This window comes from Condylura cristata, unplaced genomic scaffold (assembly GCF_000260355.1).
Source record: "Condylura cristata isolate star-nosed mole 26May11 unplaced genomic scaffold, ConCri1.0 scaffold00025, whole genome shotgun sequence".
Taxonomy (NCBI): domain Eukaryota; kingdom Metazoa; phylum Chordata; class Mammalia; order Eulipotyphla; family Talpidae; genus Condylura; species Condylura cristata.
The window spans coordinates 32,433,033-32,454,612 of NW_004567126.1; the positions used below are offsets into that span (position 1 = coordinate 32,433,033).

The 21,580-nt window shown below is 51.3% G+C and overlaps 1 protein-coding gene across 1 annotated transcript in view; it reads left to right on the forward strand.

The window, feature by feature from the left end:
* Window positions 1–21,368, forward strand: part of PGR (progesterone receptor) — a 42,875-nt gene extending 21,507 nt beyond the window's left edge. The window contains exons 3-5 of the mRNA XM_012729462.1: window positions 10,994–11,299; window positions 15,067–15,211; window positions 21,332–21,368. Of these exons, the coding sequence (XP_012584916.1) occupies window positions 10,994–11,299; window positions 15,067–15,211; window positions 21,332–21,368 (488 nt within the window). The remainder of the gene's footprint in view (window positions 1–10,993; window positions 11,300–15,066; window positions 15,212–21,331) is intronic.
* The last annotated feature ends 212 nt before the right edge of the window (window positions 21,369–21,580 follow it).

A 21,580-nucleotide genomic window follows, 5' to 3' on the forward strand; every position in this document is an offset into this window, starting at 1 on the left:
AGGCGCTTGCGAATTGAGTGGTGTTTAGCCCAGTGATATGTTTAAGTCTCTTGGTTTCCAAGGGTGGTGTTTCTGCTCCGGCTTTTCGTGAGCAGCTTCCTTCAGCCCAGTGTCATGACAGGAGATGTTCGCTTCAGTGCTGCCGCCTCATAGAGCAGCTGTCCACTTCCAGAGTTCCTCATCTACACCTGTGCCGTGGGGCCCTTTTGAGTCCGCGGCAGTGCGTCACGGAGGGGCTGGCCCACGCCAGAAGTACCCACCTGTGATACTGAGTTATGTGCTTGATAGTAAATAAAAAGTAACAGTTTTTTAAAATTATGTATTTATTTATGCACACAGAGCTGGGGTACAGACCAGAGGTGCGGGGGCAGTGAGAGGAGTCACCAGAGACAGAGCGGGCAGCAGGACAGGTGGATCAGCGAAGTCCACTGCTGAGGGGAGCAGCGGGCAGTCAGGAGAGGTCTGCCGCGCCCTGGGGTCACCTCCAGGGCAGGGATCGAACTCATGCTGCAGTGGCTTTAGCTTAGTGCTGTGCTTTAACCCGCTGCGCCCCCAGGGAGGGCCCTAAAAAGTAGCCATGTAATACCGATCCCGTAAAGGGATTTTTCAGCGTGACTCTCAATAATCTAATAACGTGCTGCCGTGTGGGATTATGCGTCATCAAGGCTCCCGGAAACGCAACAGGAACACCGTACGGCCACCCCTCAGTGCAGGTGACTCATCTCCGTTGTTGTTGTTTTTCTCTTGTGACATTTTATGAAGAATAAGACGCTACGCGCTCCCCTCTTCCTCACAGGTAACTACGAGCAGAGCTGCGTGCCCACACCCGCAGTCTGCATGCAGGGCCCTAGCGTGAAAGGCTATTGCTTGGCTACTTCTAGACTTTGCCTCATGGAGTCTGGCTGGACACGCACTGCAGTCTGCTTTTTCTCTCTCGACGTCATGCGAGCTGGCATCCGACAGAAGCCTGTAGCTGGGGCTCCCTCTAACCCTTTGCTCCTCACTGTCCGAGCTCGCCCGGCGCCTCTTTCCGGCACCCGCGGGTGTTTCTCCCGAGTGCTCGTCCCGGTGTGCAGCGGCCTGTCAGCGAGGGCGCTCCCGCTGCGTGAGACTCGGCGCTGCGGCCGCACGCCCGTCACCTGGTCCCAGCACCCTGCGGGTCGTTCCCAGGGATGTGTAAGAGGTCTCGTGCCTGGAGTTCTTCTTCCTACGTGTCCTCACGTGTAGTGGGTATTTTCAGACTCTAGTTTTTCCGAACGGATTGGGGTTGCATTTGGATGGGGTTCGCATCGCCTTCACCCGGTGAGGCAAACCCGTCTCCCGCGTTACTGGCCGTGCAGATTTCCTCTTCCGTGAGTTGGCCGTTCATATCCATCACACATTTTTTTTTTTAATTTTTTTTTTAAAGATTTATGTATTTGTGCATACAGAACTGGGGGACAGGCCAGAGGCTCGGGGGTGGCGAGAGGCTTCACCAGAGACAGAGCGGGGAACAGAACAGGCAGATCGACGAAGTACACTGCTAAGGGGAGCAGCGGGCGGGTCAGGAGAGGTCTGCCACACCATGTGGTCACCTCTGGGGCAGGCGGGAATCGAACTCATGCGGAAGCGGCTTTAGATTCTCAGTGCAGGGCTTTAACCCGCTGCGCCACCAGGGAAGGCCCTCCATCACACATTTTAAACGGGATCGTTCATCTTCTTATTGGTACACAGACGTCACCTTTCTCCTTTGCTAATTCTTGTTAGTTACCTGCATTCCCGGTCTTTACTTCTTACTTGTTGGGGTCTTTCTCGTCTTTACATACATTGCTTCTGCCATCATTCCCCCTCTGTCCTTTCCACCCTGAAGCCATGTAGCTAATCTCAAAATCCGCTGAAATTTTGCAAGTTGGTTTTGACACGCGTACCCTTATCCTCCCTGGTATTTTTTACGGTAGAGAGCAGGAGTGTAACTGTTATCCAGCTGGACCCATGGCTGGCCCGGGTGGTTTTGTTGGGTAGCGGTGTCCTGTACAAGCGGAAGTGACCCAGCCGCCACCCCCACCCCCCACACCCCCCTCCACACAGGTCTCTTTGCAGAGACATCGCCTCGCACGCTAAAGGAACGCCTCTGCTATTTCCCCACCGAACACGCGATGTCGCTCCTCCCTGTCACACATCAAGCCGCCCTGTCGCCACATGCATTCGCCTCCGCCGCCTCTCCATGTGGCCCTCCGTGTGCCCATCTGGCCTCACACCATCCGAAGCAGCAGCTTCACCCAGCCCAAGGCTTGATCGAATGTCTGTGTTCTGCTTCTTCAAATTCGTTGCCTGCGCTTGTCGGCTGTGTGCTTTTAAGATGACGCTTAACAGGACGGTTCACAATGGTCTCCAACGCGTGGGTCTGAGTCCGCAGCTCTGGGGAAAGTCAGATGTACATTAAGTATCTTCGTTCTTTTATTTTTCGATCAAATAGTCTCGACCAGCGCCCCAGACTACCGCTGCTTGAAGTTATTTCATGTTCATTTGTTTTTCCCAAATCACATATTGTCGTTTGAAACAATTCAGAGTTCGGAGCTAGCAGACGTCTCGCCAGGGCTTGTCTGTGGTGCAGCCTCTGCTTTCCCGAGGGATCGCTCTGAAATGAGAGCAGACAGAGCGAAGCCCAGAGCCTCCCTGCTACGCACAGAAAGAAGGGCTGGTGGGCGGCCGCTGTCGCCCGCGGTCAGCTTAGCGTCTCTGACCGCCGGGCAGGCGGGGCCTGTTTATCACAGGAGGGCTTGCCCCGAGGGTCACTAAGCAGAAGCTGGCAGAGCTGCCCAGGATGTCTCTCTCCTGTCCTACTGGTCACCGCCGGGGCCAGCCAGTGGCCGAAGACGGGTGGTCAGCGATCAGACTGCGATGGCCGGGCAAGGCGGTCAGGAGGGCCGGGTGCTGGTCGCTCCCCCCTGGTCAGTTGCTGGGCGGGCACCCGAGGTCTCCTTTGACAATAAGACGTTCCTGGGTGAGGGTCAGTGTTGCGCCAGTCGCTTCTTCAGTGATTAGGGGCTTTCCTGCGGCACTGATGCCCCCACCCCATCCGGCCCCCGGAGCCTCTCGCCGCCGCCTCCTCCTTGTGCTTCAGTCCTGGATGCGCCGCGTTTCTGGAGACTATTTCAGTGGCAAAGGAGGACACAAGAGAGAACACTGAAAAACTCGTGCCTCCTGGTGAGCGGGCCAGTCAGGACGCCGCGACGCCAGAGGCCAGGGCAGACGGCGCCCGCAGCTGCGCCCCGCCTGAGAGGGGGCGCCGCTCCCCCGCCTTCCCGCGGTTGCCTGGATGCATCTTGCTCTCGGCGCCCCGCCGCCTCCACACCTTGGCCAGGTCACGCTGAACCTCTGCCCCCCGGGCGTCATCTTCTCTCGAGGGGGCCTGCTTCGACTTCCTTCTTTAGAAAACATTTTTGTGTACTGACTCACACCGAAAAATTCTGGAAAGAGTACAGCTCTGTATTTCACGCTTGTGCCAGAGTGTCAGAAGGGTAATGGACGCTTTCAGGGATGATTCAATGCACAGAGTCTGCATGACTTTTTTTTAAGCTGGAGACTATTTTTATAGGGTTGTTTTGTTTTGTTTTTGGTCGGGGGCCTTATCTTGCTGTTTTAAAAAGCTGTTAGGATACCAGTTTCTCTCCAGCCCCTCCCACGCTCAGATTCTTCTACACTCGCTTCTTTTGGCAACGGGAGGAACTTTCTGGACTGCGGAGCAGGCGCTGTGCAGCAAACCGTTTTATTTTCTCTTCCCCTGGAAGCCGACAGAGGCTCCATTCCTCCCCTGAAGGATTCCTGAAATCAGGACAGCGCGCGGAGTGCGCTTCCCTTTCTGGGAAGTCTAGAAAGCTGCCTGCACCTTCGCCCTCACCCGGGCGCGGCCTCGGCTGGCGCGGCCTGTGGCTCGCCCCTCCGGCTCCCAGCGCCGCCGTCGCTCCCCGGAGACAGGGGACTCGCTTCATTCAGACACTGTTGAGCAGTGAAGAAAGACAAACCAGGTCACTCGGCCACGCTGGATGGGGCTGAAGGGACGGTGCTTGTGAAATAAGTCGGAAGGAAAAAGAAAAACACTGGAAGGTTTCGCTTACGGGGGTTCTAGGGGTAAGGGGGGAGATAGCAGCAGCAGCAAAGAGACGACAAGACAGAGCAGTAATGAGCAAGCTATGAGCAGGCCTTCTGGAGGGTGCGGGCGCGTCCACACCAGGGCGGGAGGCGCGGGGCTGGTGGCTGCAGCTGAGCGGAGGAGGCAGACGTCGCGGGGAAGCACACACCTAGAATTCGCGGAGACACCTGTCGTCGGCCTTCCTCCCGCCGCCTCGGGGTGCAGGAGCCAGCTTCACAGCCAGCACCTCCCAGGGCCTCTGGGGCGCGGCGGCTCCCCCAGAGGTGCTAGTCCAGCATCTTCTGTATTCTTCTTCAGAGGATTCTCCTGTACCTGTTTCTGTGAGGCGGCCTTGTTTCTGTATTTTAGAAAATGTTTTTTATACACGCCTCTCCAATTTCACTATAAAGTTACTGGCTATCCATTTATTTTGATTTGTTCTTCTTGAAAATCAGATTCTTCCATTTGAGAATTTGTATCTTTTTAAAGCAGGAAAAAAGGCCAGAGGGTCGAAAGCATCCCGGTATCCTTCAGCCAGAGCCTTCGCCCTCATCTTCTCTTTCTGCCTGGGGATTCGACCCCCTAGGTCAGCTTGCCGTCTCTCCCATCTCTCTGTGTCTTTTAACAGTTCCCATGTTAATATCTGTCTGCTATATTCTATGTAATTAGATTAGTTCTGTTTCTCCAGTCCCCCCTTCTTCTTGGGCTGAGTCCTTTAATTTTTTCTTCTCATTTTGGTGGTGCCTGCAGCTTCTGCCTGAGTGTACATCTCCCTTTTTCTTTAACAATTAATTTATTTTTAACTGAGCTACTATTGGGGTACCCCCATCAAGTATTACCATGGTAGTGTGCCCAGAACATGCTAAGCACCCCAGAACAGAAGAAGTGGTATGTGTATGTAACGGAATACTACTCAGCTATCAAAAATACTTCACAATACTCTGTTAATTTTTCTCGAACAAATTCAGCCCTTTTTGATTGAAAGTTCGCTGTCTTTTATGCCAGTGGGGTACCCTCTTCCCTTATCTTAGCCGGCTTTATTCTCTTTAGTGTTTTGCTCTTCTCTATGCTGCCCAGCTCTCCACATCTGTCTTCCACACCTGTCATCTTTTCTCTGCCCACTTCAGTTTGAGTCCTTTACTCTCCACTTGATGATTTTTCTAAACTGTCTCAACAGCTGAACTTCAAGCCACTGGTTTGGCTTTTTATACTGCCAGATGTTTTCATTTCTTCTAACATGGTTTTTAAATCCATAATGCCTTTGTTTATCTCATTTTATTTTGTAATTTAGTTCAGCTTTTATTTGATGTTTCTCTGATTAGATTTATTGAAACTTAAATGCCACTTTATCTTTGAAATATAGTTAATCAGATTAAGACCATTTACGACACTCATTCTTCCTCCAACTTTTCTTCATCTGATTTTTGTCTTTACATTCCCCTTTTATGACTTCTAAAAATATTTCTGTTCAAGTCCCATGCGGTGTATCTGCTATTTGTCACATGTTTAAATAGGCAAAACTCTAGCTGGGCTATTTGACTTAGTGATTGCGAGCTGGCTCCCCTTGCCTTCCTCCCTGCCTGGATCATTCCTTTCTAACCTGAGCGAGACCTGAGATCTCAGCTCTGTGTCTTGTTACAGAGGGGAGGGGAACAGTGACGGGCAGGCACAGGGGTCATGCAGGGAAGGCGCTAACAGCTGAAGCGTCAGGTGTGTTTGGACCCAGCATCCTCCTGTGAGCTCTGCTGTGCCCTTCGTCCAGACTGTGTGTGTCTTCCACTGGAGGGAACTCCCCGGCAGGTGTCTCAGATTCTTGGGGAGCAGGAGCTGTGTGTCAGCAGGTCATTTATTGTTGGCGCTCTTCTGGAAACAGATCTAGTGTTGTATAATTGTTGATCGACTTGACAAGGCTACTGGGTATCACTGTGCACAAGGTCTTACGCCATCCCTGAGGCACGTACATTTTAGTAGAACACAGAGACATCAAATAATATGTAGGCTCAAATATTATGGTCTGGTAGAACACAGCAAATGCCAAGGGGAAAACGAAGCAGCAAGACAGAGTACGTAAGCTGCTAACGGGCATTCGTCTCTGCTAGTTACGTAGGCTCGGTCTCTGCAACTTTCCAGTATTTCTAACTCTTACTTGAGCTGCTCAAATTTCGAAGACCAGGTCATGGGGGAAAGAAGTGAGTGTGATCACCTGCTTCTCATTCAGCTCTTAGGGAATGGGCCTGCGAACAGCGTCCCTTCGCCATCCCCCAGAGCCTTCAGTGAACGGTGTGCGAGGCTGTTCACCCGGCGCCTTCAGCCTCCAGTGGACACGCCAGACCGGTGCCTGTTCCTGATGAGCTTTCTGTTCTGGGGCCCGCAGGCTCATTCACAGGCAGACGCTGATCTAGCGTCATCCTGTGCAGAGTGTGGCAGTGTCCCAGAGCCTAGCGTGTGGTAACTTCACCTTTGCTCTTCTAAAACGTTCCCCCCGGCCATCCTTGCACATGCTTACTCTCGAGGAACGCGAGAGCCGTGTCTACTTCCCAGACATGCTTAGTGCTGATTGAAACATGCAAGGCAGATGCGTCAGTCTGAGCAGGAGAGACAATCACACACACGCATGTCTTCCCCTGTCCACATGTATGCGCTGTGTCCTCGGATACAGCATGTAGTTTCAGGACAGGTCCTAGGCTCATCTTCAGTTTGTTCTTGAGTCTTTTATAACACTCACGTGTTGTGGAATATTACTTTCTATGAGCTACTGATTTCTGTAATTACCTTCTGTCTAGCTACGTAACTAAATTTTCTCAATAACTTGATCGATTTTGGGTCTGTTTTCTAGATCATATTATCTGCAATTAAAGGGTTTGATATTAATAAAGTATTTGCTGTTGTGCTTCATAAATGATTTCCTATCTTCCCACCTCTGTGTTATGTTGAGGTTTTCCTTCTTAGGTAATGCCTTCTGGAGCTCCACAGAAAGCCTTTGCATTCTACCGCTTCTGAAACAAGGCGCCATCAATGCAGTAGCTTAAAGCAAATGCATCCTGGTGTGGTTCTGGAGCTGGGAGTCTGGGCTGGGCCTCCGGGCTAACACCGTGGTCTGGGCGCAGACCCTCGCTCCTTCCCAGGAGAAGGCTGAGCCTTGCACTCTGCACTTGGCGGGGGCCGGCGCCCGCCCTCCCCGCAGCCAGCAGTGTGGCGATGCCCCCCCACCCCCATCCGACTCTCTGCTCCCTCTTTCCGCGGGATTCCCGGGACCGGTCCACCCGCTAGTCCAGCGCGCCACAGCCCGGTTAGGCTGATCAGCAATCTTAGCTCCGCCTGGGGTGCTGACCCACCCCCCGTAGCTTAGGCTCGCCCGCGTTAACCCAGTGCCAGGCTCTCTCGGGCATCTGCGCACAGGGGCACTGTTGCCCCCTCACAGCCATATTGATGAAAATGCGTGATTTTGCGCTCTGGCTGTGGGAGGGCTGAGGCGGCATTTTCCAGCTGCCTTTCCCCTTGACAGCAGGCTTTGCCCTCTGGGCCCTGGTGTCCTCTCTTGCATCCTGGTCATGTCACTGTTGATAGCTCACTGAGAATGTTTAGCTGCGTCATCCCACGGCTTCGTGTCCGCTCTGCTGTGATGTTTTGAGGTAAGTCTGGCGCCGTCACTAGACAGGACCAGTCTTGGCCTTTCCCTCGGCTTTTCCTCTGCTTCAGTCTTCGGTCACTACGGGAGCCAGGCCTGAGGCAGTGACGGGTAGCAGAGCCGGTTTTGATAATTGCTGCTCTGCTAGAGACTCTCCACTTCCTGAATGTGTCAAGTTTAGTTCAGGAGAGTTGCATTAATTTCCTGTCTTAATCTTCTAATTACTTTAGTGTCTACGGTCATAGCTTGTCCACTACCCCCCACATACTTCTCCCTCCTTGCCCTGGTGGCTTACTGGGCTTTCTCTCTCTCACTAGTGTCTTAATTGATGCTCAGCTCATTTGTTTGATCTCTACCCACAACAAAACTATGACTAGGTGTACATGTGATGGAAAGCATTCTTGCAGCTAGCTGTACCTAAGAGGTTTAGATTTGTTGTCTTTTTTGTTAACGTCTAGACAACTCATAATTTTTACATTCATTTCCTCTTCAGTCAAGGACTTAATGAGGACGGTGCTGATTTCCGAGTTAATTTTGATTTTTAGTACAAGGTCTCATCATCAAAGACTATAACAGCTTTCGCTGAAACATTCACTACGGCTTTCTTTATTGAGCTTTATTTGTTAGTTCTGTCTGCCCTTGTGGTCCGCTTGACCTATAAGCTCTGAAAGAAATACGTGCCCACTCCCTGTGGCTGATCTGGGGCGTTTCTGAGTGTGGCTGCTGTGAAAGGCTGAGAGTTTAGTACCTCCGAAGCAGCTCGCCTTTGCCGCCTCCACACCCCTCGTCTCTCTCAGGACGCCCCTGGGCTTCTGTCCTGTGGCTGTTGCTGACGTGGCTGTTCCACGTGCATGCGGCTGCCTCTCACCGTTCCCAGCTTTCCCTTTCCAGCTTCTCTTCCTGTCTGTGCTGTGCTCCTTGTCAACGACAAGCAGAATGTTGTTTCCTGACTGAGTCGTCTTCTGAGTTTGGGGTCCTCGGGTTCACCCTGGGAAGGGTTTCACCAGAGCTCCCCTGTCGGCGGCACGCGGTGAAATTGTCCAGGAGGCAGAGACTCAGTTAAGTTTGTTAAGAGTAGGCTTCTTAGACAGAGACAGGAGAGAGAAGACACTTGCACAGGCACAAGCGGGCAGGAAGAGCTGCCCTGTGGGGGTAGCACTTGGCTTTATCCTCTTCCTCAGGTGGGGGGGTGCACCCTCACAACAGTTAGTCGGTGATTTGAGTATCTGTGTAGAACTTTGGATATCTGTATAGAGCTAAAGGGCCCAGAGATTACTGATGATCCTTTCACCTTTTGGTCTGGGCTTCTGGCACAGCCCGCCACAGGCTGTTACCTGCTGGGGCCTCCTGCAGATATCCTGACAGTCAGGTGCCTGGGCACCCGGTATCTAGCTTAGGTGGTTTTGGGGTGCCTGTGCTCTGGTGCCTAAGGATCTTGATTTTATGGCTGTGTTAGCTGCTGCATACGCCTTTGGCCCACCCCTCTGTGTGACTCAGGCTTGTGACGCCTTTCCTGCATTCTTTCCTCCATCACTGACCCAACCTGACTTTCTCTGACTCTGGCAGGGGAACCCCACAGATATCTTGTTTTTGAGTTCGGGGTCCTTGGGTTCACTCCGGGAAAGGTTTCCCCAGAGCTCCCCTTTCAGCAGCCCACGGCGAGATTCTTCACGAGACAGAGACTCGGTTATATGGAAAGAGGAAGATGATGAGAAAGAGACAGGAGAGGAAAGACACTGGCATGGGCGCAAGCGGGCAGGAGGAGCTGCCGGGAAGGGACGGGCCTGCAGACAGGGGCCTGTGTGGTGGCAGGCGGTGGCCTCAGGGGAGCGCCCGCTGAGGGAGGTCAGTGCAGAGAAGGCCCGGCAGGTGCAGGTCACGGGCAGGCGGAGGGAGAGAGCGGGTAGAAGGAAGCCCCTGCCTAGGCACAGGTGGGCAAAGGGCCACTGCCCCGTCCTGGTGCAGACACTGGTGCGGAGACTGCCGCACATGGACAGCCTCGCCCTGGGAGGGGCTGGCTCCCTGGGAGCCCGGGTGTGCTGACTCTGAGTAGAGTCTGAGCCCTGCTGAGCTCCATCTCCATCTCCGTGTCCTGGTCTGCACCTGGGCGCCGGCATCGGGCTGTGGAGCCGAGGACCTGGATTTCACGGCTGTGCCGGTGGCTGCCCTGGGCCTGCTCCCCGTCCCCTCTGTGAGACTCAGGCTGTGACGCCCCCGCGTGCCTTCCTCCGTCAGCGCCACTGACGCTTGCTGGGGTGGCGAGTCAGCCGCGTCCGTCCCCTCTGACACGAGCCACGCTCTCCGCTGAGCCCTCCTCCCCGGACCGACTGGGCTGGTTTCGTGCTCCCTTGGCGGTCTTTCCTCCTCTTTGCTAATTTATAAGTTTTATTCTGCGTTTCTATGTTGCCCCTGAAGCTCCATGAAGGCCGACACCTTCCTTGGGGTTTTGCTGCTGCAGTATCAGAAGCTTAAACCATGTTTGGCCCATCAAACCCTCAATAAATGTTGTAAGAGTAAGTGCAAGAAAGAATTAAAGAAGAAGTGGACCTCCCTGGTGGCCTAGAAGTTAAGTTACTGCCTATTACTGCCACGGCCTGAGTTCGATCCCCAGCCAGGGAGGGACCCCAGGGCTCAGCAGACCTCTCCTGTCTCCCTGCTGCCCCCTCAGCAGTGGACTTCAGGGGATCCGGCTGTTCTGCTCCCCACTCTGTCTCTGGTGAAGCCTCTCACATCTCTGGTCTATACCCCGTTATTCTATTCTCCTGTGCATAAATAAATCTTTGGAAATAAGCCCAGTATGGCCCTCCCTGGTGGCGCAGCGGGTTACAGCACAGCACTGAGAAGCTAAAGCCGCTTCCGCATGAGTTCAATCCCGCCTGCCCCGGAGGTGACCACAGGGCTCCCGCTGCTCCCCTCAGCAGTGTTCTGGGTCGATCTGCCTGTTCTGCTCCCTGCTCTGTCTCTGGTGAATCCTCTCATCCCTTGCACCTCTGGCCTGTACCCCAGTTCTGTATGAATAAATAAATCTTAAAAAGAAAAGAAAAGAAAAGAAGCCCAGTATTAATAAACAGACAAAAGGAGACCGAGCATCTGCCCCAGACAGTGTTTCTGTGAATGTGGCCTGCGCCCAGGAGGCGGCCGAGGGTGCTCAGCAGCCCTGGCCTCAGAGCCGAGCGGCCCCCAAGCTGCACAGCCTCCCCGCGCGCCCCATTGGGGTGCGCCGCTTGACCTCCTGCCCTCTTTCCCCACCGTAGGTCGGAAGTTTAAAAAGTTCAACAAAGTCAGAGTGATGAGAGCCCTGGACGCCGTGGGGCTCCCCCAGCCCGTGGCCATCCCGGGCGACGGCCAGGCCCTGGGCCAGCGGATCAGCTTCTCCCCGAGCCAGGACATACAGCTGGTGCCGCCGCTGATCAACCTGCTCCTGAGCATCGAGCCCGACGTGGTGTACGCCGGGCACGACAACAGCAAGCCCGACACGTCCAGCTCCCTGCTGACCAGCCTCAACCAGCTGGGCGAGAGGCAGCTCCTCTCTGTGGTCAAGTGGTCCAAGTCGCTCCCAGGTGAGAGCGCGGTGCGGGGTCGCGGGGTCGCGGGGCGTCCGCCTGGCGGGTCTCGCGTGGCGACAGGAGAGAATGTGTGCGGCGAGGCCGCGGCGGCCGCCCGGAGGCTTGACCTGGGCCTGTAGTCTCAGCCGCTTGCCGGGGCCCATCCGCTGCGGAGGGCGGAAGGCGCAGCTGTCGCCCGCCTGGAGAATGGCGGCCGGGGGCCGCTAGGCCGCAGGCCGGGGAGCGCGGAGCCGGGGTGGAGGTCAGAGGGCATCTCGGTCGCCCCGAGAGCTGTCGGGTTCGTCCCCAATCCTATTTTCGCCCATTTCGGCGGGTTGAACATAAGAATGGAAGTGTCCAGTCGCACTGAATGGACAGGCGGAGTGCAGCGGGGTGCGCCCTGGCGAGCGTCCCTCCGTGAGCAAACAGGCGATGTGGGCGTGGCAGAGTGAAGCTCCGGTTACCACCTCCTCTCCCTTATGCCCAGAGGAGAGCGATGGGAATTTCAGTTCTGTGGCTATGAAAGGAGGAGTCACCTCATTAATAAGGGGTGTTTGCTCCCTCGGCACAGCCCCTTAGGGGCAGGAGGCGGGAAGAGTTAGAGGTGCAGCTCCTGGCGAGGCCGAGGAGGCAGGGCGGGGAGGCGCCGCTCACGTAATTCGAAGCAGATGCTGTAAATTCTCTTCACAACGCTAATATCCGTTTAGCCCTTTATGCCAATTTATTTTCCCAATATCTGGTCAAGAATTAAACATTTGAGGCCGCTTTAGTCTCCAAGGAAATTCAATAGCTTTTTTTTTTTTTTTTAAGATTTATTTATTTGTGCATACAGAACTGGGGTACAGGCCAGAGGCGCAGGGGTGGCGAGAGGCTTCACCAGAGACAGAGTGGGGAGCAGAACAGGCAGATGGACGAAGTCCACTGCTGAGGGGAGCAGCGGGCGGTCAGGAGAGGTCTGCCGCGCCCTGGGGTCACCTCCCGGGCAGGCGGGAATCGAACTCATGCGGAAGCGGCTTTAGCTTCTCAGCGCCATGCTGTAACCCGCTGCGCCCCCAGGGAGGGCCTCAATAGCGTTTTTTAAAAAGAATTTCCTCCCGATTTGCCTTAGTGTATGTCGCGGTTATTATTCTGCCTGAAAGGTTTCAAGTACAATAGACAAGTTACCACTAAACATTCAGGGCTTCATGAAACAGAAGGAAAGCGGCTTCCTGTTGGCCGAATCTTTCAAAAGTGCACGTTGAGGAAAGTGAATAGAAGTCGCCCTTCTAATGGAGATGAAGGAGCTTTATAGAAAAACCAACATGCCTGGGTTCTTAGTAGCTTCATTTTGCTCAGAGACCTTGGACAGGTAATATTTTTTTCTATTAGGAAAGTTCCAAATGTTTACAACTTGCTGTAAAGTGGTCATCAACACTTTGTTCAATAAAACTGTTGCAATAACATTGATGAACTTTTAAAAATAGGAATGTTTAAACATGTGCTTCACTATCTGGTTTTTAATTACTTGGTAAAGCTCATTTGTTCAGACTTATTTATGCACACAAGAGCTGGGGTACAGGCCAGAGGCTCAGGGGTGGCGAGAGATGACCTCTGTCCAGCCTGCCACGCTCTGCGCCTCTGGGGCTGCTGTTGGCAGAGTGCTCCCTGGTGAGCCAGCCCTGCACCGTCCCTGCCCCTCCAGACAGGAGTGTCCCGTCCGCACCGTCCTCCTCGGTGCGTCCTTCATCCTCTCGGTCACGCGGGCCTCTCCTCGCTGCCCCGCCGGCGTGAGCTCGCACGCCCCGGTGACCGTGGACACACGGCGGCGCTCGTGGAGCGTGGAGGGTGGTTCTAGCGCCTGGACACGGACCCGGCTGCCCTCAGCCGGCACCGGCCGCGGAGCGCCTCCGACAGCACCTGCCCGACGCACCCTCACATTGCGGCGCCTCCGCGTTCCTGCCTTGGCCCGCGGCTTCCTCTTCACCCGCTGGCCGCCGCCGTCTCGCGCCGAGTGGCCGTCACCGGTGGCCGCGCTGGGGACTGCGCCGACGGCCGAGTCCTTGCCCGAGTCCCCGCCGCTTCCTCACGGGGCGCCGGCGCCGCCCCCCTTCTTGGGGCCCAGAAGTGTAGGCTGGGAGTGGGGTCTCCGCAGGCGGCGGTGACAGCGAGCCTGTCCTCGCTCCTGAGACCGGTCACTGCGTGCGGGTCAGCTGCCGTCTGCCCGTTCCTCCCCAGCACTGACAGCTCTGTACATTCTCCGCACATCTGGCGCTCACGGAGGCCTCGCTCCTCACCTGGCTGGTGTGACTTTGTGCCCGCGGCCCAGACCGGCCGCGGCACTCCCTGCCCCTGGCAGGCACAGTGTCCATCCCAGGGGATGCTGAGGACGTGTGCAGAAACGAGGTGACGGTGTTGGTACCAGCTGGTTACCGAGGCCTTAGCCAGTCGCCCAGCTCTGGCCAGGCTGCCCGAGCCCAGGCTCTCGGGTGTTCCTCGAAGTTCATACTCGGCGTGAGAAGAGCTGAGGCAGTCAGCGTTCTCGACGAGTTGTTCCAGCGCACCAGGCTTGTCACGGAAGTACAATCTTTGCATTTTACCAGCTCTCAGGAAATAAGGCAGGAGACCCAGGTGGTGACACAGGCTGCTACCAGCCACTTGTTTAACATTTGTTTTCAGCTCTCAGCCCGGACAGCCGTCCGTCAAACTCACAGGGCCAGTCGGAGCCGCTCGCCACGTGGCAGCCTCCGGAAGGGCTCGGGAGACGCTGGCTGGGGGCGTCCAGGCACTTCTGCCTTTTCCTTGTTAACCCCTGACAGCAGCCGGGGACAGACCCGCAGGAGGGCGGCTGTGAGGGCACCCGAGGCCGGAGCGCTCATCCGCACTCATGCACACAGTGTGTGCACACGCACACACACACACGCCACATGTGTGCACACACCACACACATCAAACACCACACCTGTGCGCGCCACACATCACACGGTACACGTCACACACACCACACACACGCACGCACCACATGTGTACACATACCACACACCAAACACCACACCTGTGCGTGTACACATCACACGGTACACGTCACACACCACACACATCACACCGTGCACATGACACATGTGTGCACACAACACACATCACAGATGTCATGCCACACATGTGTGCACATGGCACACGGGTTGTACATCACACGGTACACATCACACACACCACACACACCACACCATGCACACAACACACATGTGCACACAACATACATCACAGGTGTCATGGCACACATGTGTGCACATGGCACACGGGTTGCACATCACACGCTGTGCACACGCCCCACTCACACACCCTGCACACACCACACTCGTGTGCACGCTCCACCCACCCACACCCCACTGCACACGTGCACACACCACACACGGTGCACACGCTGTACCCACCGAAGCCATGTCCAAGGAGGGCTAGATGAGGGTTCGATGCAAGTGGCCAGAAAGTGATGAAATCGGCCCAAGGCACAATCTGAGGACGGCGAAGCAAAGTGAGAGCGGCTGAAAGCCGGGTTTTACCTCGTTGACGCGCACGGCGGGCTGTGAGAGCCCCCACCTGCCCGGTCACGCTGGCCGAGGCCACTGATGTCAGTGCTGTGGCCCCTTGTACATGTACCAAACCCCATCGTTCACTGACATCTCCTGAGTGTTAGTGTAAACCGTGCAGGAGGTTGAAAACATCGTCTCTTTCCCAGTTTCTACTTACTGGCAGTCGTTTTGGATGACGATGCTCACACACATGTTGTCTGCATTTGTGTCTCACAGGCTTCCGAAACTTACACATCGATGACCAGATAACGCTCATCCAGTATTCCTGGATGAGTCTGATGGTGTTTGGGCTCGGCTGGCGATCCTACAAGCACGTCAGTGGACAGATGCTCTACTTTGCCCCTGATCTGATCCTGAATGAGTAAGTAGGACCTTGACTTTTGTTGTTCTTAGTAGTTCCAAAAGTGTACAAGAAGCATAGCTCGGAAATTATTTCAATAGATCATCAGCTACTGAGCTAAATAATAGTTTCCCGAACGGTTTCTCAGAATCCCCCCAAGATTCAACCTGGACTACAGCAGTGATTAAACGGAGTCATTGGGCAGCATCCTCTGTTTGTTTCCGTGTCTCTTGCAGTCCCCCAGCCCAAGGTTTTGAACTACAGAAATGTATCAAGCGATGCGCTTCTAGACGAATTAGATGTCTGGAAGTTAAAATTGAATTGCTGGCTATGAAGAGAATAAGGCAAATTAGAAATATTTTTACCTGAAAGTACTGAGTTACCTTCAAAAAGTAAAATATTATGTCTTTTCCTAAAGGAAAAAGCAGATTGGTAGTTTATTCTAAAAATCGGAAAATAAATATTTGTTTTCCACAGAGAATCTTAAGCTATAAGGACATTTTCCCGGAAATAGTTACACCGCCCTAATGGTGAACGCCGCCACGGAGCTGTGTCACATAATGGCTGGAACGTGTAGGGTCTTTCCGCTTGATGGATAATTCCCAGACACTTTATTGCATCGTAACCTATGATTCCTCGACATTTACAAGGAATCAGCAGTCCTCGTTTTACAGTTCAGGAACGAGACTCCGCATTGCACGGCTTGCCAAAGAATCTGAGTGACCGTCAGAACGAATCTCTGCTCCTCTGGGTCAAAACCCATCTTTCTTTTCACCGTCCCGTTAGCTTTGTTTGACACGGGCTGACATCCCAAGGTCACATCAGTGTGGCCCGCCAAGGGCCACTAGTAAGTGCTCCCGCCTTCAGATCAGTGCTGGAGCTTATGCTGCTAAGGCTCGCGACTGCCCCTTTTCTACGTCACCCCTGGCGTAGTTCGCGGTGGTCTTCCCACACATGCAGCTTTGCACACGGAAGGTACCCCCCCACTGGCGTGCACCCACATTTTTAGATCCATTTTTTTTAAAGATTTATTTATTTGTGCATACAGAACTGGGGTACAGGCCACAGGCTCAGGGGTGGCGAGAGGCTTCGCCAGAGACAGAGCGGGGAGCAGAACAGGCAGATGGACGAAGTCCACTGCTGAGGGGAGCCGCGGGCGGGTCAGGAGAGGTCTGCTGTGCCCTGGGGTCCCCTCCGGGGCCAGCGGGGATCGAACTCATGTGGAAGTGGCTTTAGCTTCTCAGTGCTGTGCTTTAACCCGCTGCACCCCCAGGGAGGGTCTCCTTTTTTTTTTTTTTTACAGAAAGCAAGTCAGTAGATGAAGTGTTTCCTACACAGTCCTCAGCGTCGCTTTGTTCTCCTTCCTCGGTCAGGCTTTTACAACATGATCGTCATAGCGAAAGCACACAAGCCTCAGTCAAGTGTCTCCTAGGATGAGCTTGCTTTAAAATCTCTTAACCTCAAACCTTCAGTACTGCCAGTGCATTTAGAACAGATTTAAAATTCCAGATGCGGAGTTTGCTCATAAAAAGGTCGTGCTCGATGCTGAGTGAGCGCTCGCCGAGCTTACGTTCTCGGTAAAGTGCTCAACGTGGCTAAAACGCTGTGTGCCTTTTTCTCCTGGCTGCTCCTCCCCGTGTGCGTGCGTGTGCCGCGTCCGTGGGGCACAAGACAGCGGATGAAGGAGTCGTCCTTCTACTCGCTCTGCCTGACCATGTGGCGGATCCCCCAGGAGTTCGTGAAGCTGCAGGTCAGCCAGGAGGAGTATCTCTGCATGAAGGTGCTGCTGCTGCTCAACACAAGTGAGTGGGCCTTTCCTTTGCCAGGTCTGCGCAACGCGCCCGTGCGACTCGCTGTCCCTGCGGAGGAGAAGCCAGACGTACTGGCAAATCCCAAAGCTGCTGCCTTTGTTTCGGTAGAAGCTGCCACTATGCTGCCACGGGCCTTCAAGTGAGCTATTCTCTCCCCAGTTGGGTAGCAGATGATTAAGTGAGTTTCCCGGTTCCACCGAGGAACAATTGTACTGTGTGGACAGGAGCGTCGTGTCCCTCCGCCGCCCCCCACTGTGGGAGACACAGACACTGCCCTTTACGCCCGGGCAGGCCGGCTGCGTCACATGACGCGAGCTGGCGGCTTCTCTCCTCCCCCAGCACAATGATTGTAAAGCGACATCATAGACAGTCCCGGGCGTTCCAGGTTCTTTGATCGCATTAGCACGATTCTGTATTTACGGATAGGCTGGGTTACCCAACAAGCCCGAACCTCAGGATTTCAAAGGTGTCTGTCTAGTGTCCTTTTCACGGTGATGTGTAATGTAGAAGGCAGAGGGGCTCCTTGTCGGGGCTTGGGGGTCCGGGCAAGTGAAAACACGGCACGCTGTCCTGACACGCGCTTCGTGTCTCTAGAGAAGGGGCAGAGAGCAGTGACGAGGGAAGGAGGCGGCGTGTGTGTGTGTGTGTGTGTGTGTGTGTGTGTGTGTGAGAGAGTGCATTGTGCCACCACACATACATGTACACACACATGTGGCTTAGAAAACATTTTTGGTCACTTGCAACTTCAAGACAGGGAGAAACACAATCATTTACTGAATAGCGCTTATGATTTTCCACAAAATGCAATCAAAATTCTAGTGTGATGTTTGAGAACTTTGGCAAACTAGTACCATTTATCTATAAGTCTTAAAGAATAAATAGATAAGCATTACAAAATCTAGACTGCTTAATCTAATAAAATACTCCAATGTCGGATGATAAGTTATATTTCCTACAAATATGTGAGATTAAATATTATGTGAGAATTAAAACATTTATTTTTGAAGAATTCTGTATGTTTAAGTGAGTATCCTCACTACAATGTTAGGAAATGTCCCAAAATATTGAATTGGACCAGCCAAGTGATTTATGACCTGTATTTTTTATATTTTCTAACATTTCCCCAATGTATATAGGTTTTTCAAATTAGCTAAATCAACAATAAATACCATTTTATAAAAATAGTTCTTTCTTCAAATAGCACCTGGCTTCACTGCCTTTGACTCACCCTCTCCTAATTTTTCACTAAGATATTGGCAAGGAACCCTAAAAACTCACATGTGGAATCAGCAAGAACAGGAGAGAAAAGTATCCAGTCACTATAATAGCACATGTAATACTTAAGGAAACGAATACTTAAGGCAAGGGGCTCAGAGGAAAGAGTCAGACTTATTTAGGAGAGTTGGTTCATCATAGGTCTAAAATCTAGGGGAGGGAGGGAAATCAGGAGTGACCCCAGAAACACAGGGTGCTGATAAATGATCATGCTCGTTGATACCTGAAGGGTTAGGCAGGGTGGGGTAGGCCCGATGTGCTCATGAAGACCATCACTGCTTCGGCTTGTGATCCTGAACATTTCGGTGGCTAAAGTGGCGGCTCTGAGCTCCTGGTTTCCAACTCTTGAAAATCCTGTGGGAAAACAGTGGGGGGAGTCAGGGGGACGGGTTGGGGAAGCTTAAAAAATTATGGAGGTTGAAAACACCTGCTATATGAAATCACTATGGAGATGGTGCGGTGGATGCGTGCAGTTTAAAACACAGATGGGTATACAGTCGTTCCATTTTAAATTGAGCAACAGTCAATCACGTGTTGCCAGAATGACCCTTATAGTCAGGAGCTGAGCTCTTACAAACTCAAACCCACATAGTTAACTTCTTGGTTTGTTATCTGTGGCCTTCTTTTCCCAAGGGGAGTAGATAATATAATTGTTACAGAATCAACCAGGGCATCTCAGAGTAATGAGAGCAAACACAATAGGTAAGTTACCAGTGTAGTGGAAATAAAAGAACTAGCCAGAAGACGAGGCTAGGAAGCTGTACCAGAAATCTGTATTTATGAATGTAAAGCTTTAGAACTAAATATCTAACTTACCAGTTAACAACATTCCCATTAAATCAGTGGGGCATTTGTCTTCATTATTATTACTGAATAGTGTGCTGAGGCCTGAATAATCAATGAGCAGGGATGAAGCAGGGGACAAAGTACAGCCTTAGGAAACAGGTAAATGAAAGTATGACTTGAGCATAAAAGTGTTGTATAAAAGTCAATCAACCAAAAGCCGTTAGAATTTAAAATAGAAATTGAAAACGGAAACACGTAGAGGAGAAGCAAGTGGCTTGATGACAGAGAACGATGCAGACACGGATGGTTTTGTCCTCTATCAGACAAAGGGAAATGTGCTGAAGCATGTTAAGTACAGCAAAAAAGATAAATTAGACAGGGATAGCCTAAATGACAAATACTTGCAATTCACTGAAGACAAGTTTTACCGAAAGACACAAGCGTTTGCAAAAAAGAAAAGAACAAGTAAAAGACCGAGGTACACGCAGTTGCGAAATAGATCAAAGCGAGTATTTGAGATGGGATTTAGAATGAGGTCAGGGGTGTCTTTGGCCAGGTATTCAGTTAAATGCATCATCTGTTGACACAGCTCTAAAACAGGTAAGATGAAATGATCTTAACTCACCTAGTTGCTTTAGTTATATTCCTCCAGAAAACTAGAACACTGCATGTCCTACACTGATCAGCAACTGTCTTTCCTATTTAAGCGACTTGCAGCTCGAGTTGCACATTGAAAGAATTCCTTGCACTGCTCAGCTTGAAATTATAAACTATCTCATGTCACTTTTAAGATCGTCATCCCACTTATAATTTATTATCTTCTTACAGTTCCTTTGGAAGGACTGAGAAGTCAGAGCCAGTTTGAAGAGATGAGGTCAAGTTACATTAGAGAACTTATCAAAGCAATTGGTTTGCGGCAAAAGGGGGTTGTCTCCAGCTCACAGCGTTTCTACCAACTTACAAAACTTCTTGATAGCTTGCATGATGTAAGTATTTTGTTTTCCAGAATATCATGGGTTCCTTTTCTGAATTTCCACAATTTTTAAAAAAATGTTAAACTTTTCATTTTCTTGTGGATAACCCAAGGATTCTTCTACTAGCATTTCCATTTTTTTGAGCATAATTTAGCGGCACACAGGAATTGTGATACATTTTCCTGCATTCATTCTAAACTATCTTTGCCTTAAAGTATAAAATATGTTATAGATACAAGAAAAGCAAAAGTGGATGTGGAAAAGAAGACTTTCATACAGTTTGGGACAGAATAATAACTCAACAGCAGCACCAATAGATAACCTGGCAGTGTATACAAAAGGTTAAAATTTGATTTTCAAATTTCTGTGTTTAACAATTTACCTTAAAGAAATAACCAGGCAAGCATTTAAGAAATACATTTGGTTATACTAAAGACAAAGAAGCAGAGATTCCCAACATGCGGAGAACTGGATTTATAAGCAACGTGTGTGTAGTTTTGGAAGACATTGAACACAAGCTTTTATTGCTACTATATTTTAAAAAATCATAGTAAGATGAGTTGAGGCTTTAAAAGTTGCCCATTTGCCGGGTCAACTTTTGAGATCTTATCCCTGTATGTGAATAGCTAGCCAAGAATTGTTAGTCATTTTGGAAAATGAAACCTCTGAAAGGTAGAAAGCAAAGCAAACAGAGAAAAAAAATAAAGTGACTTGGGAGAAAAAGCACGAGTACAAGAATAAAAGAAAGTTTCAAAAATATCATGGCATTTAAAGAAATAAAAACGATGTTGTCCCTGTGAGTGAATAGCAAGCATTTAGAATGAAACATTTGGGAAAGATATAAAAAAATAAAGACAAGAGATGGCAAACTTAGGGGATTAATCTAGAGAACTCTTTCTCTAATTAAAAGGAATTTTCAGAAGAATAGATGAAATCAAAACAAAATTATGTTTCAAAAAAAAAGAAAAAAAGAAAGAGAATTTGTTTGCTGACAGGGAAAGATACGAGTTCTGGGGACCAAGTATGTGAGCACAGCATTGCTGAGCCACGCCACGCTGACGCGAAATTCCAGCACACCAGTCTGGACGAAAATTGCTGTAAACTATAACAGTGAGAAAGGAACACGTCACTTACACACCATCAGAGTTCAGGATGCTGTTGAAATTCTCAACCGCAGACCACAGAGCAATTTGGCCTTCAGAATCATCTAAGAAAGGAGAACCTTCAAGAATTTTCTATCCAGCCAAACTATCACACGCATCCGATGCCATCATAAAAGCGTTCATATCTGCAAGATCTCATAGAGCTTACCTCAGCTTCAAAATTACATAGGTCCATTGCATTGACAAAAATTAAATTTACACTAAAATGAATTATGGTGTGCTCTTTGCATTGACGTGGAATGAGGCCAATGTATTGTTATAGGAAAATGCCAGGTTCACCAACAGACTGTAACTCAAGAAGACATTGAACACAAGCTTTTAGTACTACTATATTCAAAAGTTTGGGGAAAGATATATACGTGTACTTGGTGTATATACTTG